The sequence below is a fragment of the Neoarius graeffei genome, chromosome 8 (genome assembly GCF_027579695.1).
Source record: "Neoarius graeffei isolate fNeoGra1 chromosome 8, fNeoGra1.pri, whole genome shotgun sequence".
In the NCBI taxonomy this organism is placed as follows: Eukaryota; Metazoa; Chordata; class Actinopteri; order Siluriformes; family Ariidae; genus Neoarius; species Neoarius graeffei.
The window spans coordinates 54,183,643-54,207,924 of record NC_083576.1 but is presented as its reverse complement, the minus strand read 5'-3'; the positions used below and the strand labels follow the sequence as shown (position 1 = coordinate 54,207,924).

At 41.4% G+C, this 24,282-nt stretch overlaps 2 protein-coding genes across 2 annotated transcripts; both read left to right on the top strand.

The window, feature by feature from the left end:
- The first annotated feature begins 4,861 nt into the window (after positions 1-4,861).
- tstd1 (thiosulfate sulfurtransferase like domain containing 1) lies at positions 4,862-9,735 on the top strand. The gene is made up of 4 exons (XM_060926961.1): positions 4,862-4,951; positions 6,942-7,067; positions 8,734-8,896; positions 9,024-9,735. Exons 1-4 carry the CDS (start codon positions 4,939-4,941, stop codon positions 9,121-9,123), a joined length of 402 nt encoding a protein of 133 aa, XP_060782944.1. The 5' UTR covers positions 4,862-4,938; the 3' UTR covers positions 9,124-9,735.
- Positions 9,736-12,793: 3,058 nt separating this feature from the next.
- On the top strand, positions 12,794-20,662 carry cfap96 (cilia and flagella associated protein 96). Its single transcript, XM_060926960.1, has 7 exons — positions 12,794-12,844; positions 13,027-13,132; positions 14,350-14,569; positions 17,232-17,369; positions 20,022-20,097; positions 20,207-20,389; positions 20,480-20,662. Exons 2-7 carry the CDS (start codon positions 13,039-13,041, stop codon positions 20,660-20,662), a joined length of 894 nt encoding a protein of 297 aa, XP_060782943.1. The 5' UTR covers positions 12,794-12,844; positions 13,027-13,038.
- The last annotated feature ends 3,620 nt before the right edge of the window (positions 20,663-24,282 follow it).

The following is a 24,282-nucleotide window of genomic DNA, read 5'->3' as shown; positions in this document are numbered from 1 at the left end:
CTGAACAGTGTCCACAAAGTGGATTATCAGTCATATCAGTCTCAGGCCTCATAACAGGACTGCCAATTACTGCTGCGGCAAGTCCCATCCACAAACTGCTTTATGTTCCTTCAAGAAAGCAGAACTCCGACGAAGGATAACTATTTGTTTGTTTGATTTGTTTTTTTTTTTGTTTTGTTTTTTAAACAAGGAAAAAATTATGGCTATATTTGCATAAGGTCAATGTCCAGCATAGTTCTGTTTCGTCACTGGAAGATTAGAGTAATATATATGGTGTGTCAGAAAACACTGATGTTCCAGGTGGACTTTAGACGAGATAGTTTTGTACATCTCAGTTGCAGTAGATTTGTGAGACTCTCACCAGGGCACTTCTGTACAGAAACATCAGAAAGAAAAAAAAAAAGAAAGAAACATTCATGCTATCAAGATTAACTGCTTAACTGTAACTAGCGTAAGAAATTATTTATTTTTATTTTATGTTCATTCTTTTTATTTATGTATTTATTATTCTTAGTACTCTATGACAATCATGAAGACGTCACCATTTTTAGCCAAGAAAACAGAGTATTTTCTTTTGTAAAATATGTAAGAAATGTTCATTAAGTTTTTATATTAATTTTGAGTTGCTTAAGCAAATTTAGTCATAGACAAAAATAATTTATGTAAAGTGTTCAAAATTGTTTATACTTTAAATAAAGTTTAAAACTGTGAAACTTGCTTTTTTCGAAATATCTCTATGTACAGTGTATAGATTTTTCCTTTATGCAGTAGAATATTGTTCATAATATCACATTTTATATTTCTAACAAAAGGTGGCTTGTAATGTGCAAACCTATAGCTGGTATAAAGACGCTAGGATTTGTGGCACTCCGATATTCCAGATAAACAGTATTGATCCCCAGTTTGATGCTTTGTTTGATTAGGTTTGTTTTTATGCAAAAGTTGCTGTACTAGAACCCAAAACCGTAGAAATGGATTCTATCCACTGTGAAGAGACTCGTTATGGATGTCATTATGTACCTAATCAGTATTGAGGGATTCGTACACTTAAGCAAGTCTTCTCTGAGACCTTATCAATAAAAGGTTTACTTCATGTGAGTTTGATTTGTCTGTTGCATTTCTGAATACTGAAAAAGTAAGGGTTGTTGTTCGTCCAACTCTGAAGATATGATAGAGCTGTAAACGAAACAAAGAAAAACACATTTCATTGTGATGCATGCCTTAGTGCGGGCTTCACAAAGATGTGGAACCAATACAAACTTTAATTATATGCACAGTGCTACTGAATTCTCAAACGTGATTGGTCAGATGGTACTGACTAATTATCTATAACAGCAGCTCTGATCGTAGTGCCAGCTGCAATTCAAATGATTAATATTAAAGTTCATATTAATCTTTATATTAACATATTCATTCTTCTGTGTTATCATTTCTGTAGCAACACCTCAGAGGGATGTTCCATAAAATCTAAAACTATACTCAGATTAAAAAATGTCCTCAAGATGGAGTGCGCTCTGTAACCCGACAAGCTAGATTTATTATCTTATTACTTTCAGAAGAGAGAGAGGAAAAAAAGAGGCTGGTGAGGGTTCGAGAGATGGCATTATGGAACAGCTCTCAACTCATGATTAGTTGAGCTCATGAGTTAAAGTTAAACCGCTTAAAACTTATTGTGCATTTAAAATGGCTAGCATAAGGACAGGTCACTTTCGTGTTTTTTTTTTTAAACAGTAATTATCTGTCTCAAATAACACCTTATTTGGTCTTTTGTTGATTTGAAAAAAAGAAAAGGTCAGATGAAAATAGCTAGATTGGTTCAAGCTGCCAAGAAGGATAAAGTAACTCACATCATCACTTTTTACAACCACGATGAGCAGAAAAGCATCTCAGCATGCACAAAGCATTGGACCTTGAGGTGGATGACCTGCAACAGCGGAGGACCACATCAGGTTCCACTCCTGTCAGCCAAGAACAAGAATCTGAGGCTATCATAGGCACAGATTAACCGAAATTAAACAGTTGAAGATTAGAAAGAAAGAAAAAAATCACCTTGTCTTTTTCCAGTCTTCAGCTGTCCAGTGTGGGTGAGTGATAGCCTCAGATTCCAGTTCTTGGCTGACAGGAGTGAAACCTGACATGGGTTTCTACTGCTGTAGCCCATCCGCCTCAAGGTTTGGAGTCTTGTGTGTTCTATGATGCTTTTCTGCTCACCGTGGTTGTAAAGAGTGCTTATTTGAGTTACTCTCGACTTCCTGTAAGCTCAGACCAGTCTGGTCATTCTCCTCTGGATTCTCCTGGTCATTACACAGGATATTTTTTGTACCATTCTGTGTAAACTCTACAGACTGTTATGTGAAAATCCCGGGAGATCAGTCCATCTAGCATCAAAAACCAAGCCACAGTTCAAATCACAGTGATCACACTTTCCCCATTCTGATAGCTATATGATTTTATGCCTATAGCTGTATGATTTTATGCATTGTGCTGCTAATACATGATTGGCTGATTAGATAACTGCATGAATGTACAGGTCTACATGTGTTCCTATTAAAGTGGACGGTGAGTGTATATATACAGTGGTACTTAAACGTTTGTGAACCCTTTAGAATTTTCTATATTTCTGCATAAATGTGACCTAAAACATCATCAGATTTTCACACAAGGCCTAAAAGTAGATAAAGAGAACCCAGTTAAACAAATGAGACAAAAATATTATACTTGGTCATTTATTTACTGAGGAAAATGATCCAATATTACATATCTGTGAGTGGCAAAGGTATGTGCACCTCTAGGATTAGCAGTTAATTTGAAGGTGAAATTCGAGGAAGGTGTTTTCAATCAATGGGATGACAATCAGGTGTGAGTGGGCACCCTGTTTTATTTAAAGAACAGGGATCTATCAAAGTCTGATCTTCACAACATGTTTGTGGAAGTGTATCATGGCACGAACAAAGGAGATTTCTGAGGAGCTCAGAAAAAGCGTTGTTGATGCTCATCAGGCTGGAAAAGGTTACAAAACCATCTCTAAAGAGTTTGGACTCCACCAATCCACAGTCAGACAGATTGTGTACAAATGGAGGAAATTCAAGACCATTGTTACCCTCCGCAGGAGTGGTTGACCAACAAGGATCACTCCAAGAGCAAGGCGTGTAATAGTAGGCGAGGTCACAAAAGACCCCAGGGTAACTTCTAAGCAACTGAAGGCCTCTCTCACATTGGCTAATGTTCATGAGTCCACCATCAGGAGAACACTGAACAACAATGGTGTGCATAGCAGGGTTGCAAGGAGAAAGCCACTGCTCTCCAAAAAAAAACATTGCTGCTCATCTGCAGTTTGCTAAAGATCACGTGGACAAGCCAGAAGGCTATTGGAAAAATGCTTTGTGGATGGATGAGACCAAAATGGAACTTTTTGGTTTCAATGAGAAGCATTATGTTTGGAGAAAGGAAAACACTGCATTCTAGCAGAAGAACCTTATCCCATCTGTGAAAAATGGTGGTGGTAGTATCATGGTTTCGGCCTGTTTTGCTGCATCTGGGCCAGGACGGCTTGCCATCATTGATGGTACAAGTGAATTCTAAAGGAAAATGTCAGGACATCTGTCCATGAACTGAATCTCAAGAGAAGGTGGGTCATGCAGCAAGACAACGACCCTAAGCACACAAGTCGTTCTACCAAAGAATGGTTAAAGAAGAATGAAGTTAATGTTTTGGAATGGCCAAGTCAAAGTCCTGACCTTAATCCAATCGAAATGTTGTGGAAGGACCTGAAGTGAGCAGTTCATGTGAGGAAACCCACCAACATCCCAGAGTTGAAGCTGTTCTGTATGGAGGAATGGGCTAAAATTCCTCCAACCCGGTGTGCAGGACTGATCAACAGTTACCGGAAACATTTAGTTGCACTTATTGCTGCACAAGGGGGTCACACCAGATACTGAAAGCAAAGGTTCACATACTTTTGCCATTCACAGGTATGTAATAGGGGCGGCACGGTGGTGTAGTGGTTAGCGCTGTCGCCTCACAGCAAGAAAGTCCGGGTTTGAGCCCCGTGGCCGGCGAGGGCCTTTCTGTGCAGAGTTTGCATGTTCTCCCCGTGTCCGTGTGGGTTTCCTCCGGGTGCTCCGGTTTCCCCCACAGTCCAAAGACATGCAGGTTAGGTTAACTGGTGACTCTAAATTGAGCGTAGGTGTGAATGTGAGTGTGAATGGTTGTCTGTGTCTATGTGTCAGCCCTGTGATGACCTGGCGACTTGTCCAGGGTGTACCCCGCCTTTCACCCGTAGTCAGCTGGGATAGGCTCCAGCTTGCCTGCGACCCTGTAGAACAGGATAAAGCGGCGAGAGATAATGAGATGAGATGAGGTATGTAATATTGGATCATTTTCCTCAATAAATAAATGACCGAGTAGAATATTTTTGTCTTGTTTGTTTAACTGGGTTCTCTTTATCTAGTTTTAGGACTTGTGTGAAAATCTGATGATGTTTTTGGTCATATTTATGCAGAAATATAGAAAATTCTAAAGGGTTCACAAACTTTCAAGCGCCACTACATACTCTGTATCTTTGGCTATCAGGTATGCTTTTAGGGAATATATAATATATTTGAGGATAAAGTCGTTGAAGGGGGAAAGTGAAGGCATTTATGTCACAGTTATTAGATATGATAGCCTTTATATTTAAAAAAAATAATAATAATTTTAAGCGTCATAAGTCGATTTTTTTTTTAACACTTTCATCATTGACGGTCTTACAGGACTTTTATTTTATTCAGAATATGCGGAAGCGGGTGGCTTGAAAGGCGGAGTCTATTTTAAATATTAATATTAAATCCTTTGTTATTGGACGCCCAGTATACCACGCCCACCTCTATATGTATCCAACAATGAGGAAGTGTAGGTGTGCATCTATCTGTTGACTGTCGGACAGGTTAAAGCTGAAGTATGGCAAATCCAGGTGAGTATATTCTACAGTCTAATACGTTACATTTTCACTTGCACACGATGATACTTGTGGAAAGTAAAAGCGTGAACAGTCTTTAATTCGCGGTTATATTTGAGTTTCGATTAAGGCGGCGGATAAAAGCTTTCTGTATCCTTGGATCTGTTCATGTTCGGTTTTAAGACGCATTATTGGTTTATTTACAAATTTAAAAAAAAATCATGACTTGTCTTGCTTTTTATCTTTGTTCTTATATTATGTAGTGAGTTTATTCCACTGTAACTAACTCGTTGTTTTCCATCAGTTGTTTTTCCCTGTGGTTACTTAGTGATTGATCCCCTGGAGATTAGTGACGTCACATAATCATGACTTGCATTTTTTTTTTTTTTTTAATTTTTTTCCTGCCACTTCTCAAGACTGCTATCTCGGTTAGATGTTGTGAAATCAGTTTTCCAGCGCTGCTCATATTAAATCTCCACTTACTGGAGAATAACTATTCTATCATTCAAGTAAAATTTCTGCTTGAAATGATGCAGATTATATATTATAATATATTATATTATATGACAAACCTTCCCTGTCTATAGTATCCAAGAGCCTGTGTTTCCTGTTTTTCATGTTGGCCATGTCAGACTTTCTGCTGCCAAAGAAGCCTTTTACTCCAAATGAACAAGCTCATTTAGTACAGATTTATTTTATAAACGTATAATCCAGCTAATAAAATCTTAGACTCTTTTTGTCTAAACGTGTACAATAATATTTTGGCTTTCTTGTGTGCTTATTATTCCTCAGATTCATCGACCTGCTTGTTTTTTTGAGTTACTGAGGTTTAAAGTGTATATCCTGGACCAATTTCGTTTTTTTTTTTTTTTTTTTTTTTTTATATATATATGAAATTATGTCCCTTTACACACTCATCCAGAAGGGTAATTTTGCACAAGGCCATCTGTCTACAGCAGAAAAAAATAAAAGAACAAAACCCGTCTGGAAAAATCCCAAGGGAGTCTGGAGCCAGATTCGTGACGTTACCTGCAGAAGCGCCAGCAGGCTGCGCGAGCTTTGCGCAGTTTCAGTGCACAGCCTGTGTAGACCAAGCGCTCCCATTTCTCTCTCGTTGTCTGGTCTTTTGGGAAACGATGAGTACTAATCCCATCAGGGTGGCACGGTGGTGTAGTGGTTAGCGCTGTCGCCTCACAGCAAGAAGGTCCGGGTTCGAGCCCCGTGGCCGGCGAGGGCCTTTCTGTGTGGAGTTTGCATGTTCTCCCCGTGTCCGTGTAGGTTTCCTCCGGGTGCTCCGGTTTCCCCCACAGTCCAAAGACATGCAGGTTAGGTTAACTGGCGACTCTAAATTGACTGTAGGTGTGAATGTGAGTGTGAATGGTTGTCTGTGTCTATGTGTCAGCCCTGTGATGACCTGGCGACTTGTCCAGGGTGTACCCCGCCTTTCGCCCGTAGTCAGCTGGGATAGGCTCCAGCTTGCCTGCGACCCTGTAGAACAGGATAAAGTGGCTAGAGATAATGAGATGAGACATAACGTTGAAGAAATTTGCAGAAAACCACCAGGTCATTTTCTCATAAACAAACCAACGCGGACGTAGGATTCAGAGAGAGGCGTCCTGTACGTGACGTCATGATAACCAATGTCTGCCGGGAAATCCAAATGCCAAGTTTTTTCAGAGGCGGACCAATTTGCCTCAAATGGCTTGATTTCAACTGAATTTTTCTGGTATTGCGCAAGGTAAAACAATTGCGCAAAATGTGACAGATATTTGACTAAAGTTTAAAATAAATTAGAATTACATTGATCTTGCTCCTGAATTTACCTAAGATGTGCCCTTTAAATTAAACCTGTTCAATTAAGGTTAATAATAATTATTAAAACTTAATTTTGATAGAATAGTAGATTGTGACTTCCACCACTGTAACAAAAAAAAAAAGACTGTACACTGAGAACCATTGTTTTGCAGTTGGCTTGGCATGTGACGCTGCTGTTCTACATTTCTAGATAAAGAGATTTCCTACAGTGATCTCAAATCCCTCAAAGAGAAATGTAAAGACCTTCTGATTGTGGACGTGCGCTCCAAAGGTGAAGTGGATAAAGGCTGCATCCCAGGCTCCGTCCATATCCCAGGTGAGTTACAGAGCCACAAACTGTAATACTAGTAGTAATACCACCACTGTTATTAATTCATTACTAAAGGAATGTTAAACACGTATTAATCGTTGACACCGATCTACAGCAGTACCCAAGATTTTATTTTGTAATTGAATTCTGAGTCAACTGACTTTTTAGTTCTTCTTTCACGTACACGTTTGTGTCAGGACAGCACCGGGATTAACATGAACTCTGAATCCAGAACGCACCACAGCCTTCAAATATGGCCACAAAGGACAACACTTCCCAGCTCACACAACCATTGTCGCATTTACATGCACTGAATTTGCACCATGCACACCTGCAATGTTAGCCTTCATGCTTCCTGGTTATCCCCCACCCTAACAAAGTTTGGCAGCAGATATAGAAACAGGTTCCGTCTGTTCGTCTGGTCACATTTTCATTTCCGTTTCTGGGTCATAGCTTTAAAGCTACTGAAGATATCTTCATGAAACGTTGCATATATATCAACCAACGTGTGAACTGGTGCCTTTTGCTAATTTGGATTTTTGAAAAAAAAGGGTTTTTTTTGTTTGTTTGTTTGTTTTTTTTTGTTTTTGTTTTTTTTCAAATTTTTACATTAAAAAAAAAAAAAAAAGATTTTGACTTGGTTTTTAAGAGCAATGTTCGTTTCCGGAGCATATATACAAAACTATTCATGATGCGGATTTGAACCTTGGTATACATGTTAACAAGGTGCTGTAGACGTGCCTTTTCATACTAAGAAATTTTTATTTTTCATGTTTCCATGGAAACAATTTCAGTCTCTCAGGTTCGTCTTTGGGGTAGGTTTTGTTTCCGGAGCAGAACTTGAAAACTGAGTGGTGTGGTCTTGAAAGTTGGTATATGTGTTGATTAAGTAATGTATATGTGCCTTTTGATACTAAGAAATGTGAGAAATTTTAATTTTTAGCTCACCAGGACCAAAGGTCCAGTGGGCTTATGCCATGGGCTGCTGAGGTCAGTGTAAAGAGGTACAGTAGGGTTGGTTTCCTGCAGCAGAACTTGAAAAATGTGACAAATAATATCTTGAAACTTGGTATATAGGATGGGGGATATAGATGACTGTTTTCTTGTTGGTTTTTGTTCTATGATGAGGAGAACTGACTGGTGGGTGGGGATTGGCCAAGACTAAATTAATGAGAAAATCAGGGGGAAAGGAGAAAAAAAAAACTGATCAGACTCTGAAGCTTCAACTTTCTTGTCATCACATGGATCACTAACTAGCCATGCTGAACTGAGTTGCCATTACTCAGGGCAACTATAGCATTCCTATTGCGTTCAGGAACGTTGCGTTCAACATGTACTATCAAATTTCCATTAATATGGCATTGACTGTCACTGGAAAATTGAGAGTGAGAAAAGAAGCTCTGCCTTTTGGAACAAACCTGACCATTATCCCTTCTGTTTTGAGATAATTATAATCATTATCAATGTCCCCTTGTGATGTCATGCCAATAACTTCTCAGAGATGAATGAAAATACAGCATCAACCAAAACATTAGTACCAGAATAGCTAAGCACATCACAAATATTTCACTGTAAACCTATTCAAGGCTGGACTTGTCCTTCAATAGAATAGGGTGTCTGTTATTAACCCGTGACTAAACCATGTCCTTGTTGTTCTTATCGTGTCTTGTAGTGGACGACGTGGAAAGAGAATTCTCTTTGGATGCAGATGCTTTTAAAGAGAAATTTGGTTTCCCCAAGCCCCTGCTGGATAGCCGTGAGCTGGTGTTTCACTGCCAGATGGGACATCGTGGAGGACTTGCTACAGAGAAAGCCAGAAGCCTTGGCTTCAAGAAGTATGATCAAGATTAAATGTGTTATTGTGTTTGCAGCTAATACAATCAAGAGTATAGAAATGGGGGTCATACTGGGAAATGTACTTTCAGCTGAATTATTTCCCTCTCTCTCTCTCTCTCTCTCTAGTGCACGGAACTATGCAGGAGGATACAAGGAATGGTCAGAGAAGGAAGAAAAATGCTGTTCTGGCACCAAGCACTGCTGTCCAGCAAATCCAAAGGAGTAGTTTTAGTGACACTTGGACAAGGTTCCTCTCATAGGATTGTAGGATCATCATCTAGTTTAGCTCAGTCATATTTATCTTCAAAAATAGCTGAATACACTTTGAACAATTAGAGCTTCAAGTTGGATTAACTCAGGAATTTGTAATAAAAATTTTATTCAACTGCAGAGTTTTTACACAGCCCATGTATTTATTTTTTTTTAATTGTGTGGTTTAAGATTTGTGCCTTTTTATTGTAGCTTTACGTTTGTTTGTTTTTTTGCGACATTGTCGTTATTGGTGTACGCATGCGCACTGCACAAACGTCTATTTTGTAGATTTGTTTTCAGGTAACCAGCCATTCTGGTATAGGGTGCTTTTGGTTTTAGTTTGTTAATATTGTCTCAGTGGCTGATATTAGAAAGATGGACATGTACTTTGCTCTGTGTTCTTCTTTCAGGTAATGTCATGCTATGACCATGTCACCAATCACTTTTTTTTTTTAAATGAAAGCGAACGTTGTTTTGCTCAGTTTAACACGCACACGGTTCCGAAAGGGAGTCCAAAATGTAATTTAGTAACTGTTGCATCTAAATTGTGTGAAGACTTTGGGATCTATTAAACCTGATCTCCCCACGCTGTGTGTGTTTGGTGTGTTGGTTGTGTGCTCGCTGCACAGTGTTCCTCTCTGGGTGGCGCCTTTAATGCAGGCCGCGTCCAGGCTGAAGAGTGACTCGGCCAGGCGGAGGAAAACCTACCGACTCATCCAGCGGAGATTAGTGAGAAAAGCAGCACAGCTTATAACCAGTGGTGTTGCTGGGAACTAAATTCTAAGAAGGATGAGGATATGTTTTAATAAAATCACTGCGTGATATCAAATTTAACTGATTATAATACATAGGGCCAAATTACTCAATTCTGATTGGTCAGTCAAGGTATGGAATCAATTTTGTGCCAAAAATGTTCATACAATACTTTTGAAATATCAAACAAAAACGACAAATCAAAATACAAAAAAAAGAACAAAAAGTCAATTTTTTTAGACTGGCAAACAAATTATTCGTGTAATCGTGCAAAATATCAGTCTATTACTCTTCAGAAACGGGCGGCACGGTGGTGTAGTGGTTAGCGCTGTCGCCTCACAGCAAGAAGGTCCTGGGTTCGAGCCCCGGGGCCGGCGAGGGCCTTTCTGTGCAGAGTTTGCATGTTCTCCCCGTGTCCGCGTGGGTTTCCTCCGGGTGCTCCGGTTTCCCCCACAGTCCAAAGACATGCAGGTTAGGTTAACTGGTGACTCTAAATTGACCGTAGGTGTGAATGTGAGTGTGAATGGTTGTCTGTGTGTCAGCCCTGTGATGACCTGGCGACTTGTCCAGGGTGTACCCCGCCTTTCGCCCGTAGTCAGCTGGGATAGGCTCCAGCTTGCCTGCGACCCTGTAGAACAGGATAAAGCGGCTAGAGATAATGAGATGAGATTGCTCCTTGTTATACCTGGAAATAGTGTTAACTAAATCTCATCTCATCTCATTATCTCTAGCCGCTTTATCCTGTTCTACAGGGTCACAGGCAAGCTGGAGCCTATCCCAGCTGACTACGGGCGAAAGGCGGGGTACACCCTGGACAAGTCGCCAGGTCATCACAGGGCTGACACATAGACACAGACAACCATTCACATTCACACCTACGCTCAATTTAGAGTCACCAGTTAACCTAACCTGCATGTCTTTGGACTGTGGGGGAAACCGGAGCACCCGGAGGAAACCCACGCGGACACGGGGAGAACATGCAAACTCCGCACAGAAAGGCCCTCGCCGGCCCCGGGGCTCGAACCCAGGACCTTCTTGCTGTGAGGCGACAGCGCTAACCACTACACCACCGTGTCGCCTGTGTTAACTAAATATTTTCTCAAAAACTTAGTGTTGCACTTTTCGTTCACCAGGTCCACATCATCAATTTTAATATTGCGCAATCTCGGTGTCGGTATGTTTCATATATTATTTTTTATTGATTGAATAAGGGCTATTGGAATGTTCTGTGTCACTTTCTTATAAGTCTCGATGGAGCAATCTATATCATATTTAGTATTAGATCTCAGACAGGCTCCGTTACTAAGGTTGAAATAGAAATGGGTGAAGTACACAAATATACCGAATTAGGGTAGGGTTAAAAACCGTTTTTCCCGGTCATGTGACGCGAGATGACAGGAAGTCTTGTTTAAAATGGAGATTGGAAAACGAGATCTCACTTGGGTGCGCTGTTCTGCAGTAGCTCCTAAACATCATTACAGCACATTTATTACACTGCTCATCTGAATACTCGATTCTGCTCGGTCAATTACGGCATTCTACCGTCCGTTATTTCTGTATAACACACCGTTGCTATGTGCCAGTTACATCATCAACAAAACTGTCTTCATGTTAAAACTGTTAATGTTATAGTCATGCTGTCTGTTGTTGCCCAAATGAGGATGGGTTCCTTTTTGAGTCTGGTTCCTCTCGAGGTTTCTTCCTCATGTCGTTTGAGGGAGTTTTTCCTTGCCACCTTCGCCACAGGCTTCATCATTGGGGATAGATTAGGGACAAAATTAGCTCATGTCATTTTTAAATCAATGACAAACATTTAAAATTAATATTTTGTGTCAAATTATTGATTTTAGTGAGTAGCGGTGTAATGTCCAGCGAACTGATCATTAATATGAAATAAACCCCTTCAGGATGAGTCGTGTTCCTGTATCACCCACTCTGAGGGTTTATCTCACGATCATGACCCGCTCACTTTAAACTACATTATCCCTTACCTAGGCCTATTGAATAAGTCTTTGGGACTGTCAGTAAACATTTCCTGTGCCTCTGGATGTAGGCCCGATCTCCTAACACTCGTCTTAAATAAACTTGTGTCCGTCCCGCTGTCAGCTGCATCACGGGGTTGGATGCGATAAACTCCACAAACCTACGTACGTTTATCCAGGTGAAGTGAAGAAGCTGATCCGCGCTGCCTTCCCGGAGGAAATCTGCGACTATCAGGACCCGCAACATCAAAACGTAAATAAAATTCACAAATCCTGTCATCTGAACGCAGTTAGTTTAGTGAATGCGGTTGTCACGTGTTCTCTCTTCTCAGGTGTTCGTTGTCACCTTGGATGACCTGAAGGGTGTGAGTTCGGCTGATCAGAGCTGTTAGACCAAGAGGAAGTCTGATCTCATCCTTACTGTTCCACTCCATGTGAAATGTTAATGTTAACGTTATACATTTGTTTATGATCAGTTCCCCTTTGCATATTTTCAATAAAGTTTGAAGAAAGTTCAGTATCCAAAATATCCAGGTTTGAAGTGTGATGACTTACTTTATAAAGAACTGGACCGTAGGGCTATAGTTTACTGTACACTAGTGATAAGTGGCACCTGATGGTGGTTTTAATGTCCTGTGTCAGTACAAGACCCAGAATCCCTCCCAGCCCCACTGAATTACTAGACCAAGTGTTTAAAAGCCTTGTAGTCGTGTTTAATGTCCTCTGCTACACTAAAGCACCTTTAAGCACATTGCTAGTAATAACTGTGTCCGGCTGCTGTGTGTGTGTGTGTGTGTGTGTGTGGTAAGGAGACTAGCTGACAGCTCAGCTGAGTGATGGTTAGCTTACAGCCGGTACCAAGGAGACAAGCGTACACAAATACCTCAACAAGCACGGAAACACACAAGCTACAACTTAACCCAGACCATCAACAAGTTATCTGATTCGTGGATATTAAAGGTAAGTTGTTAACTAATTAATTATTCCTTTAATGCTTTTTTAATTAATGCTTGAATTTTAATTTATTTTGAAATAATTTGTTTTCGAATAAGTATGAATGACAAATTTATTGAATGTGTAACTGGAGTATTTTTTTTTTTAAGCTTTAATTACTCTGTTTTAATAATTAGCTCTTCTTGCAGGAGTTTGAAAATATGCCTGATACAAAGTCTGACCTGGAGCGAGTTGGGCTCTTCAAGGAAATGGGCTACATCTCCATAGGGGACAACTACAGACCCTTTATTTATCGTAGGTCTAAATATTATTACAGTAAATCCCACTGTAAGAGAGTCGCATGCTGATCAGTGTTGCTGGTGCTGGAATTACAGTAGATATGATTTCACACACAGAAAACAAAGTAAGTTATTGTACCTTTAGGGGTACAAAGGCTTGTCGCTGGGGCAGGACGCTTGAAGGTACTTATTTGTACCATTTATATACTGATCGAGAACATCATGTATATACCGTTTTGACCCTAAAAAGGTACACATGGTTACCTTGAAGTCCAATAATGAGCCCTAGGACGGCACGGTGGTGTAGTGGTTAGCACTGTCGCCTCACAGCAAGAAGGTCCTGGGTTCGAGCCGAGCGGCCGGCGAGGGCCTTTCTGTGTGGAGTTTGCATGTTCTCCCCGTGTCTGCGTGGGTTTCCTCCAGGTGCTCCGGTTTCCTCCACAGTCCAAAGACATGCAGTTAGGTTAACACAAGGCGGCCTTGGGCTGAAGTGCCCTTGAGCAGGGTATCTAACCCTTAACTGCTCCCCGGGCGCTGTAGTACGGCTGCCAACTGCTCTGTGTGTGTGTGTGTGTGTGTTCACTGCTTCAGATGGGTTAAATGCAGAGGATGAATCTCACTGTGCTTGAAGTGTGCATGTGGCAAATAAAGGTTTCTTCTTCTACATTAGTGTAGATTGTACCTTGTGGGACAGAACTGGACTCCTGTTGTACCTTTATTTCTGACAGTGCATGGTGATATTTCTAATAATATTAAACCTGAATTTCAATTTTGTTTGATAGTTTTTATAAGAGGAACCCTGTGTGGGCGGCACGGTGGTGTAGTGGTTAGCGCTGTCGCCTCACAGCAAGAAGGTCCGGGTTCGAGCCCCGTGGCCGGCGAGGGCCTTTCTGTGCGGAGTTTGCATGTTCTCCCCGTGTCCGCGTGGGTTTCCTCCGGGTGCTCCGGTTTCCCCCACAGTCCAAAGACATGCAGGTTAGGTTAACTGGTGACTCTAAATTGACCATAGGTGTGAATGTGAATGGTTGTCTGTGTCTATGTGTCAGCCCTGTGATGACCTGGCGACTTGTCCAGGGTGTACCCCGCCTTTCGCCCGTAGTCAGCTGGGATAGGCTCCAGCTTGCCTGCAACCCTGTAGAACAGGATAAAGCGGCTAGAGATAATGAGATAATGAACCCTGTGTGTGTGTGTGTGTGTGTGTGTGGTATTCCTCTTATGTACTTTTCTTGAAAGGTCCATTTAATGAAGCTGCTTATAAAAACAAGCAGATGTTGGTCAGTGGGCCGAAGAAGAAATCAGCACTCCAGGCTGGCTACTTTGACACTCAGTTCAAGCGGATCTTTGAGAACGAGGCAATAACCGACGTCCTCAAAATCCAAAGGCAGTACCAGATTCAGCAGGCAAAGAAGAACTTAGCAAAGGCATTTTTGCCCAGCAGTGGGGAAAAGAAATTGTAAGAAAAGCACTCTCTTTTTTTTTTGTCCATTTTGTTCTGAGAAAGCGCACATTTGAATTTACTTTGACAGTGATTGGAGGGTGGAATTGATAATGCAGCTATTAGACTGGCGGCGTGGTGGTGTAGTGGTTAGCGCTGTCAACTCACAGCAAGAAGGTTCCGGATTCAAACCTCACAGCTGACGTGGTGCTCTCTGTGCGGAGTTTGCATGTTCTCCCTGTGTCTGCGTGGGTTTCCTCCGGGTGCTCCGGTTTCCCCCACAGTTCAAAGACATGCGGTTAGGTTAACTGGCGACTCTAAATTGCCTAGGTGTGTGTGAACGGTTGAGAGGAGAAAACCTCAATTTTAATAATCCAGTAGAAGGTAACAGGAAACCACTACTGTAATTCTTCCCTCGAAACTGATGGCTGGAGCTGTCAGAGCGACCACATCACTGCAGTGATATGCTAAATAGATAGATAGACAGATAGATAGCTATTTGACTGAAGCAACTTACAGAGTTCTGTTGCGTTCCTTTTTTTTTCATGAGACATTTTACAAGATAAAAATTTTATAGCAGCCACTTTTGGTATCGGTTGTTGGAAAATGGGTTCTTATTACGACACGGTGGACTCATTAAAAGTTTACCCTGAGTGGTACTCAGACTCATGACAGTGACATGAATGTGAGGCCACAGAGGGTAATATGATGTAATGGTCATTTTTACCGAGAAGAACCAACCCTCAGAAATTCCATTCCATCATGGACCTCATGGCTCTGGAGTCTGGCCCAAATACAAAATGTCAGCCAAGGTATCGTCATGAGCTTAATGAGGACAGACCACACCCTAACTATGTTCTCATACTACAACCCCGATTCCAAAAAAAGTTGGGACAAAGTACAAATTGTAAATAAAAACGGAATGCAATGATGTGGAAGTTTCAAAATTCCATATTTTATTCAGAATAGAACATAGATGACATATCAAATGTTTAAACTGAGAAAATGTATCATTTAAAGAGAAAAATTAGGTGATTTTAAATTTCATGACAACAACACATCTCAAAAAAGTTGGGACAAGGCCATGTTTACCACTGTGAGACATCCCCTTTTCTCTTTACAACAGTCTGTAAACGTCTGGGGACTGAGGAGACAAATTGCTCAAGTTTAGGAATATGAATGTTAACCCATTCTTGTCTAATGCAGGATTCTAGTTGCTCAACTGTCTTAGGTCTTTTTTGTCATATCTTCCGTTTTATGATGCGCCAAATGTTTTCTATGGGTGAAAGATCTGGACTGCAGGCTGGCCAGTTCAGTACCCGGACCCTTCTTCTACACAGCCATGATGCTGTAATTGATGCAGTATGTGGTTTGGCATTGTCATGTTGGAAAATGCAAGGTTTTCCCTGAAAGACACGTCGTCTGGATGGGAGCATATGTTGCTCTAGAACCTGGATATACCTTTCAGCATTGATGGTGTCTTTCCAGATGTGTAAGCTGCCCATGCCACACGCACTAATGCAACCCCATACCATCAGAGATGCAGTCTTCTGAACTGAGCGCTGATAACAACTTGGGTCGTCCTTCTCCTCTTTAGTCCGAATGACACGGCGTCCCTGATTTCCATAAAGAACTTCAAATTTTGATTCGTCTGACCACAGAACAGTTTTCCACTTTGCCACAGTCCATTTTAAATGAGCCTTGGCCCAGAGAAGACGTCTGCGCTTCTGGATCATGTTTAGATACGGCTTCTTCTTTGAACTATAGAGTTTTAGCTGGCAACGGTGGATGGCGCGGTGAATTGTGTTCACAGATAATGTTCTCTGGAAATATTCCTGAGCCCATTTTGTGATTTCCAATACAGAAGCATGCCTGTATGTGATGCAGTGCCGTCTAAGGGCCCGAAGATCACGGGCACCCAGTATGGTTTTCCGGCCTTGACCCTTACGCACAGAGATTCTTCCAGATTCTCTGAATCTTTTGATGATATTATGCACTGTAGCTGATGATATGTTCAAACTCTTTGCAATTTTACACTGTCGAACTCCTTTCTGATATTGCTCCACTATTTGTCGGCGCAGAATTAGGGGGATTGGTGATCCTCTTCCCATCTTTACTTCTGAGAGCCGCTGCCACTCCAAGATGCTCTTTTTATACCCAGTCATGTTAATGACCTATTGCCAATTGACCTAATGAGTTGCAATTTGGTCCTCCAGCTGTTCCTTTTTTGTACCTTTAACTTTTCCAGCCTCTTATTGCCCCTGTCCCAACTTTTTCGAGATGTGTTGCTGTCATGAAATTTCAAATGAGCCAATATTTGGCATGAAATTTCAAAATGTCTCACTTTCGACATTTGATATGTTGTCTATGTTCTATTGTGAATACAATATCAGTTTTTGAGATTTGTAAATTATTGCATTCCATTTTTATTTACAATTTGTACTTCGTCCCAACTTTTTTGGAATCGGGGTTGTACCACACTACCTTAAAATAATTAAATAATAATAATAAAGAATTTGACTCCTGAAGTGTCAGGTGCATTTTTGTCCAAATGAATATCACTCTATCGTGGCATTTCTTTCTCACTAAACATCCCCTAATGGACTGTTTTTGTTTTTTCTGTAATTTACTGTTACCTTCCAGATAAGTTACAGTATTTATACGTGTTGATGCTGTGCAGTTCAGGTATTGGGAGTTACTATGGAACACTCGGGGGCCCTGTTAAGGCTATGAGTCCCCTGCAGATTCCCAAGAAGACATACAAATCCCCAGGCAAGAACATATACACCAGTCCACCCAAGAAAGGAAGTGGATATGGGTCAGTAAGGACTTCATCATTCCTCTTGGCATGATTTTACTTTTCTGTACGTGTAAACTAATATAAAGACAGTTCCTTGATCTTATGTGCTTATGTTGTCTTGACGCCATGTACTGTTAGAATGAGACTTTTCCTCTAGAGCACAGGTTCTCAACCTTTTCTACTTTAACGCCCACCTATTCATACTTGTAATGAGTCGGGGGCCATTAAAAAAAGATCCCCGATTATTTTGTCTCATCTATTCTATTAGAATCTAATAATCTATTGTAAAGTGTATTAATGGGACGCAGCATCACTCCCTGTTTCACATGGGAGCCCAGGAATTAAATACATGCAGTAAAAACAAGCTGTTTTTAATTGCATTGTATTTAAAACTGTATAGATGTTCCAGAAGCCAACGATGCATGAAGGTCATTCTCAGCCAAAAGGGATTAATGATCCAAAAGTGGAGTCTGGTTCATTAACACAAGAACTTATTGCCATGTTTGTGTGCAGCAAACAAGCAAGTTATTAAAACCAAGAAGTACACTCAAAAGAAGTGGATATAGAAACCACTCAATGAGATTAGATCCTTACACGCTAACAAAGAAGGATTTTTCCTGTGAAAGAAAAATTTACTAGCTAAATTTGACATTAGTAGAATAAATTTTGATCCTACTGTAGCCGGAACTAAATACAGAGACAATCATTATGCATAGTATTAATTAACTTAATGTGGAGATAATTAACAGATGACGCGGTACGCGGTGGTCCGGACTACCGTTGTGGTCCGGACCACGCCGTTTTCAGGTGTGGTCCGGACCACCAAGTTCAGAAGACAAATAAATTTTAAATTTTCAGCTACTTCTTCCCCTAATTTAGAATAAATTCTTTCCTTTGCCCTTTCTTCTGTTGCTTTGTAGTCTCTAGCACATTTTTTCTTATTCCTTAGAAGCTGTTCATAACCACCCTGAGACATAATGACGAAAGTTGGTAAAATTATTTTTCACTTCCCTCGTGGCAGCTCCCGCTTTTTTACATGCGTTAGAACTGGTATCTTTTATTGCGCGTGTGTTTTACGCATGCATTTCTCTTCCGGTTTGAGAAAAAATAACAAATGATGTACGACTTTGTAAAAAAACTCGTATTAAATGACAAACACAGTATGATTTTGGTAAGTTTTTATTTATATCGTAATATAATACAGCATACGGTGAACCGGACCACAATCCAGGAAAAATAATTAATTAATGCCCTCGTTTTGTATGGAAAATACGGTGATCCGGACCACCGCGTACCGCGTCAGATAGTCAACAGATTTAAGTTTTTTTTTAAGATTGTGTATATTTTTAGTGGGCGGCACGGTGGTGTAGTGGTTAGCGCTGTCGCCTCACAGCAAGAAGGTCCTGGGTTCGAGCCCCGGGGCCGGCGAGGGCCTTTCTGTGTGGAGTTTGCATGTTCTCCCCGTGTCCGCGTGGGTTTCCTCCGGGTGCTCCGGTTTCCCCCACAGTCCAAAGACATGCAGGTTAGGTTAACTGGTGACTCTAAATTGACCGTAGGTGTGAATGTGAGTGCGAATGGTTGTCTGTGTCTATGTGTCAGCCCTGTGATGACCTGGCGACTTGTCCAGGGTGTACCCCGCCTTTCACCCGTAGTCAGCTGGGATAGGCTCCAGCTTGCCTGCGACCCTGTAGAAGGATAAAGCGGCTAGAGATAATGAGATGAGATGAATGAGATATTTTTAGTCTTTTGTATTTGTAATTATTTGTATCTGTACATGCACGACCCCACCAGCTCTGCTGATCAACTTATCGTGTATAAATAAAGTTATTCATTCATTCACTGAGTTGGAAAATTATCCGTCCGTTGAGTTCCCCGACATCTCAAACTACCTGGTGCTGCAGACATCGTTCTACACGGACACACAGATGAAAACCTGGAAGAGCATGGAGGAGTACAACTTTTTATATGTGGTTGGGTTAAAGGTCTGGGGATCAGGACACTACAAGATAAATCCTGGATCGTTTTTGCCCGGGTAAATAGGAATTTGTGGGATTTTGTACGCGTCTTTGAGAAGGTTGCTAGGACGCTACAAGTTTTAGTATCGGGTGTAAACAAACCACAGCCGCTTGATTCTCAGTCCTCTCTGCTCTTCTGTTCCAGTAGGCATCGCAGAATCATATAATTTACCCACAAATGTATTTATTTATTCAGCCCGCTGTGCTCTCTCTACCTCTCTGTGTTTGTCACGTGTGGGTTAAATGTGACAAAATAAAGACTTGTTCTTCTTAATTTACCCACAAGTGTATTTATTCCACTTGAAAAGTGTACGGAAAACCAGCTACCGGATTTGGGACACAGCGACATCCTGAGCTATTTAGAATTTGGCTTCAAACTTGAAAAAATTTTGCGGCCCAGTGGTTGAGAAACACTGCTCTAGAGGATATCTCAGGCAAAAAACCTTTTTTGATCTAACTCGTCTCATAACCGCATGGATGTGGTTTAGGCTGAAAGACCGGGAGTAAGAGATCAGTGCTGTTGCTGAGGGAATTTCCTCTCATGGGGAATTCGCGTAACCATTTTTAATTCCACTACAGTCAAGCCTGAGGAAAATGCGTTCTATTCAGACAAGATTGGAACTGTGACTGGGTTATATTCCCATCTGTTCAATAGCTTTCCAGGTGTCACACTGTCCAAATTGGAATTGTATTCTTCTGACCCCTATGACGGATTGAAAGAGCTGCAAAAGGTATACAATTATGTATTTAAAAACCAAACAAACCCAGTAATGTTGCTTTTTGAGAACAGGTCCCCATAATTCTGCATCGCGAATGAAAGAAGGATTATCTGTTTTCCAGGGTGAGACGGCAGCTCACAAATCTCAGATGAAAGGGGGGCCGTTTCGTTTGAACCTTCATCCAATTGAATGTTTTGATAGCAATCCTTATAAACTAAATAAACCTCTGCCACCTTCAAACGTGGCAGAGGTAAAAAAGACGCACTTCGCCGTGCCTTTCAAACCAACGTCTCCTAGCAAAAAGGTAAGATGTGCAAGGTTTAAACAACAAAACAGTACTAATAGTGTTTTTTTTTTTGACAGATTAGCTGATGTTCTCTTCACATTGTATTAGACTGGAGGAATGAAAGCAGGAACTTTCCATCCATACCCGTCGCATTCCACAGACCCCTACGTCATTAAGAAGCCGAAATCAGATTCCGTGAGCAGAAATAACGGGGTGAAGATCTTCCACCCATCGCCCGGCCCAAAGAGTACGCCGGTGAAGAGCATTATCTCTCTCAATGTGAACAGGTAAGACTCCTGCTAAAACAAGCGTGATGTGCAGAATAAGAATGGTTTTAGCCTATGCCATAAACTTTAAACTAATCGACAAAAATGTACTTATTCTCATGCAGACATCAGCTTGTCATATCAACATATTAATATCATGACTGTGTTTGAAGCTAATATGAAAATTGTATTTGTCAGATACGCGAGGCAGGCGGAGGTTTCAGTTTAATCATAAAGTGCAACGTACACTACTGTTCAAAAGTTTGGGGTCACTTTGAAACGTCCTTATTTTTGAAAGAAAAGCACTGTTCTTTTCAATGAAGATCACTTTAAACTAATCAGAAATCCACTCTATCCATTGCTAATGTGGTAAATGACTATTCTAGCTGCAAATGTCTGGTTTTTGGTGCAATATCTCCATAGGTGTATAGAGGCCCATTTCCAGCAACTCTCACTCCAGTGTTCTAATGGTACAATGTGTTTGCTCATTGCCTCGGAAGGCTAATGGATGATTAGAAAACCCTTGTACAATCATGTTAGCACAGCTGAAAACAGTTGAGCTCTTTAGAGAAGCTATAAAACTGACCTTCCTTTGAGCAGATTGAGTTTCTGGAGCATCACATTTGTGGGGTCGATTAAATGCTCAAAATGGCCAGAAAAATGTGTTGACTATATTTTCTATTCATTTTACAACTTATGGTGGGAAATAAAAGTGTGACTTTTCATGGAAAACACAAAATTGTCTGGGTGACCCCAAACTTTTGAACGGTAGTGTATATACACAAGCGTGGAAAACACACACAAAGGCAAACAATCCTAAACGGCAGGCTAGATCAGAAACGTGAAACAGATAAAAGGGTCGGGCGAGGCACAAACAGGATATCAGAGACAAAGCAAGAACTAGAACAATTAGAACTAGAACACAGTTCTCTACCATGTATACCATTTCAGTGTTTCCCCTAGAAAATGTTTGAAGGTGCGGTGGCAAGACCTGCGCTCAGACGTCCCACCCCAGTACGAGGATACGGGAGCATTCTGAGAAATTTTTTGATGAAACACACTCTAAAATGGTGACCCTTTGTAAGGGAATAAATGAATAAACCTAGTCTTGAAAGAACAAGCATAACCTGCAGAGCAAGGCAGTTTAGAAAACAGTCAGGGAGACTAAATTCCCCGCACACCTAACCCCTTCAATAAAAGGCCTCTTTGGAGAGCCAGTTTTTGGTGTCTGCTTATGCTGGCGACATAAACGACAGCACATTCCTGTTGGTAAAGACCAGTGTTAGTTTTTGTTATTGCTAATTAACACAACAAAGACTATGAGTGGCAGAATTGGTTGATATTAAAGTAGCCACAGAATACTTGCCATGGTCAGTGTGGTAAAGCCAAGGTTTGTATCTGGGCTTGTCAAACCATGTAGGGTCCCAGCCCATGGCCTTGTGTTTGCCCTTCTTTTGGCTGCTCTCCTCTCTCTCTTCCCTCTTTTCACATTCTCTTTCCTGTTCTGGCAGTCTGCTTTGCTCTCCTGCTTGATTACTGCTACCTGCCTAAAATGTTCATATTTTCAAAACATTTACATGGACATTTTGAAATTAACGTGGTTTTGATCATTTCTGATCTGATATGGCATCTCGCAGATGATCACACACACCCACTGACGTTAGGAAAAAGGGCTGTGTTTAAAAACTCGCGTCGGTGTTGTACTTTCTGCAACAGTGTATGCTCGAATTAGGGATGGACATCACATAACCAATAGCCTAGATTAATCGATAATTGACCATTAAGAATTTCGTTAAGAAGAATGACGTTCATGTTCATCGACAAAAATGAATAGCCTATAGGTTGTTGCGTTGTGCGTAGTGCAAGTCTTCAAGCAATGAATTTCGCTGTCTGTCACGGACAAACATTTGGCCGTACCCTGGCTTCAGTTACCTACGAGCTCCCGTAGCGTAGATCAATCGCTTAAAAATCAACATGAAGCAGCACGGCGAAGTGTGGCGTGGGACCATTTTTAAATGTCCAAGTTTACTGTCATCACTATAATGGAGCGTATAAATACAATTCATCCCCAACAAAAATGATGTAGCCTACCATTTGAACAGCGCGCACCGGAGCCTTGTAAAATGACGGTGGCGGTTCATCTCAATCCCAACTATCGACTCGGTGTTAGACTACGGACAAGAAGGAGCTGGAACATCTCATAGTAAAACTAAGATAGTTAAATACAAACGTTATGGCTTTGGTTCTAAAAACACACCGAAGAGGGTCTGAAGTTTCGATATTTAGTGTATAGGCTATCAGATAGAACCTGTGGTTTGTATCCAAGGATGGCTTGCAAACCGCAAGATCTATAGACCCTTTTCACGTGACGTCACGACAAACACGGCCGCCATTTTGGACATGTACTACCAGTAGTTTACCACAGCCAGCATTGAGGAACAGCAGCAAAGAAAGTTTTTACTTTTAGCAAGACTTCCATCATGCCACTATATTGTTGTGCACCTGGATGTAGTAACCATCAACAAACAAGGCAAGGGTTATCATTTTATCGGATCCCGGTAGATGCTGACCGACGGAGAAGATGGATAGCGGCATACCAACGCTTGTGTAGTGACCACTTTGTTGGAGGTAAGATGAATAAAATTAGCCAGAAAAGGCATTACATTGCTGTTAACATTCTGTGGCAGCGAGTGTGTAACCAAATAGGCTAAAATAACCCATTGTAACCTCTTTGTTCTTCTGTAGTAGCTATTGTTGACTAGCTAATGTCAACAAGTAGCTGGTATGTTACTGTAGCAATGTTTACGTTCAGTCATTTGGATGACTGTTAAAACCTTTCAGTCTCAAGTTTTTCCTTTACTGGATTTACTAGTTTACTGTAATTATGATCCGGCAGCTATTTACACCGGATCCAGTATAAATAGCTGCCGGAGCCAACGTCCGAGGTTCCGGAGCGCTCTCCGGCTTGCTCCCAGAGTGCTCCGGCCGAGGTTCCCCTCAAATTAAGCAGCGCGCGCCGGCTTGCTCCCGGAGTGCTCCGGCCGAGGTTCCGGAGCACACTCCGGCCGAAGTTCCCCTCAAATTAAGTAGCGCGCTCCGGCTCGCTCCGGAGCAAGCTGGAGCGCGCTCCGTAACCTCGGCCGGAGCACTCCTGGAGCAAGCCGGCGCGCGCTGCTTAATTTGAGGGGAACCTCGGCCGGAGCACTCCGGGAGCAAGCCGGAGCGCGCTGCGGAACCTCGGACGTTGGCGTGTATGTGTATGGCGATGGGTTTTTAACGACATAGGTATACAGATCATGTGGGACGAAGTCAGGTAAAGACGAGGGCTTCGTGTACTTCCGTACGTCAGTGAACAATCCTGGTGGAAGCAGGTAAACGTCGTTCTCTAAGCCTGCTAACCTCAATTTTTGCAAATACCTCTCCCTCTGCTCACCCTGTAAATGCCCTACGTCGCTGGATAGCGAAGGTATTTTCTGCATCTCGCTCCTTTTTCTTGTATGTTCTCCGTTTTTGCCTTCCTCGCATTCAAACTGATTCGAGCCGAAGTCCACTACATGTCCAAAATGGTGGTCGCGTTTACGAAGGTCACGTGACTGAAAAGGGTCTATAGTAAAACTAAAATATCTAAAAATAATTGATTACAAA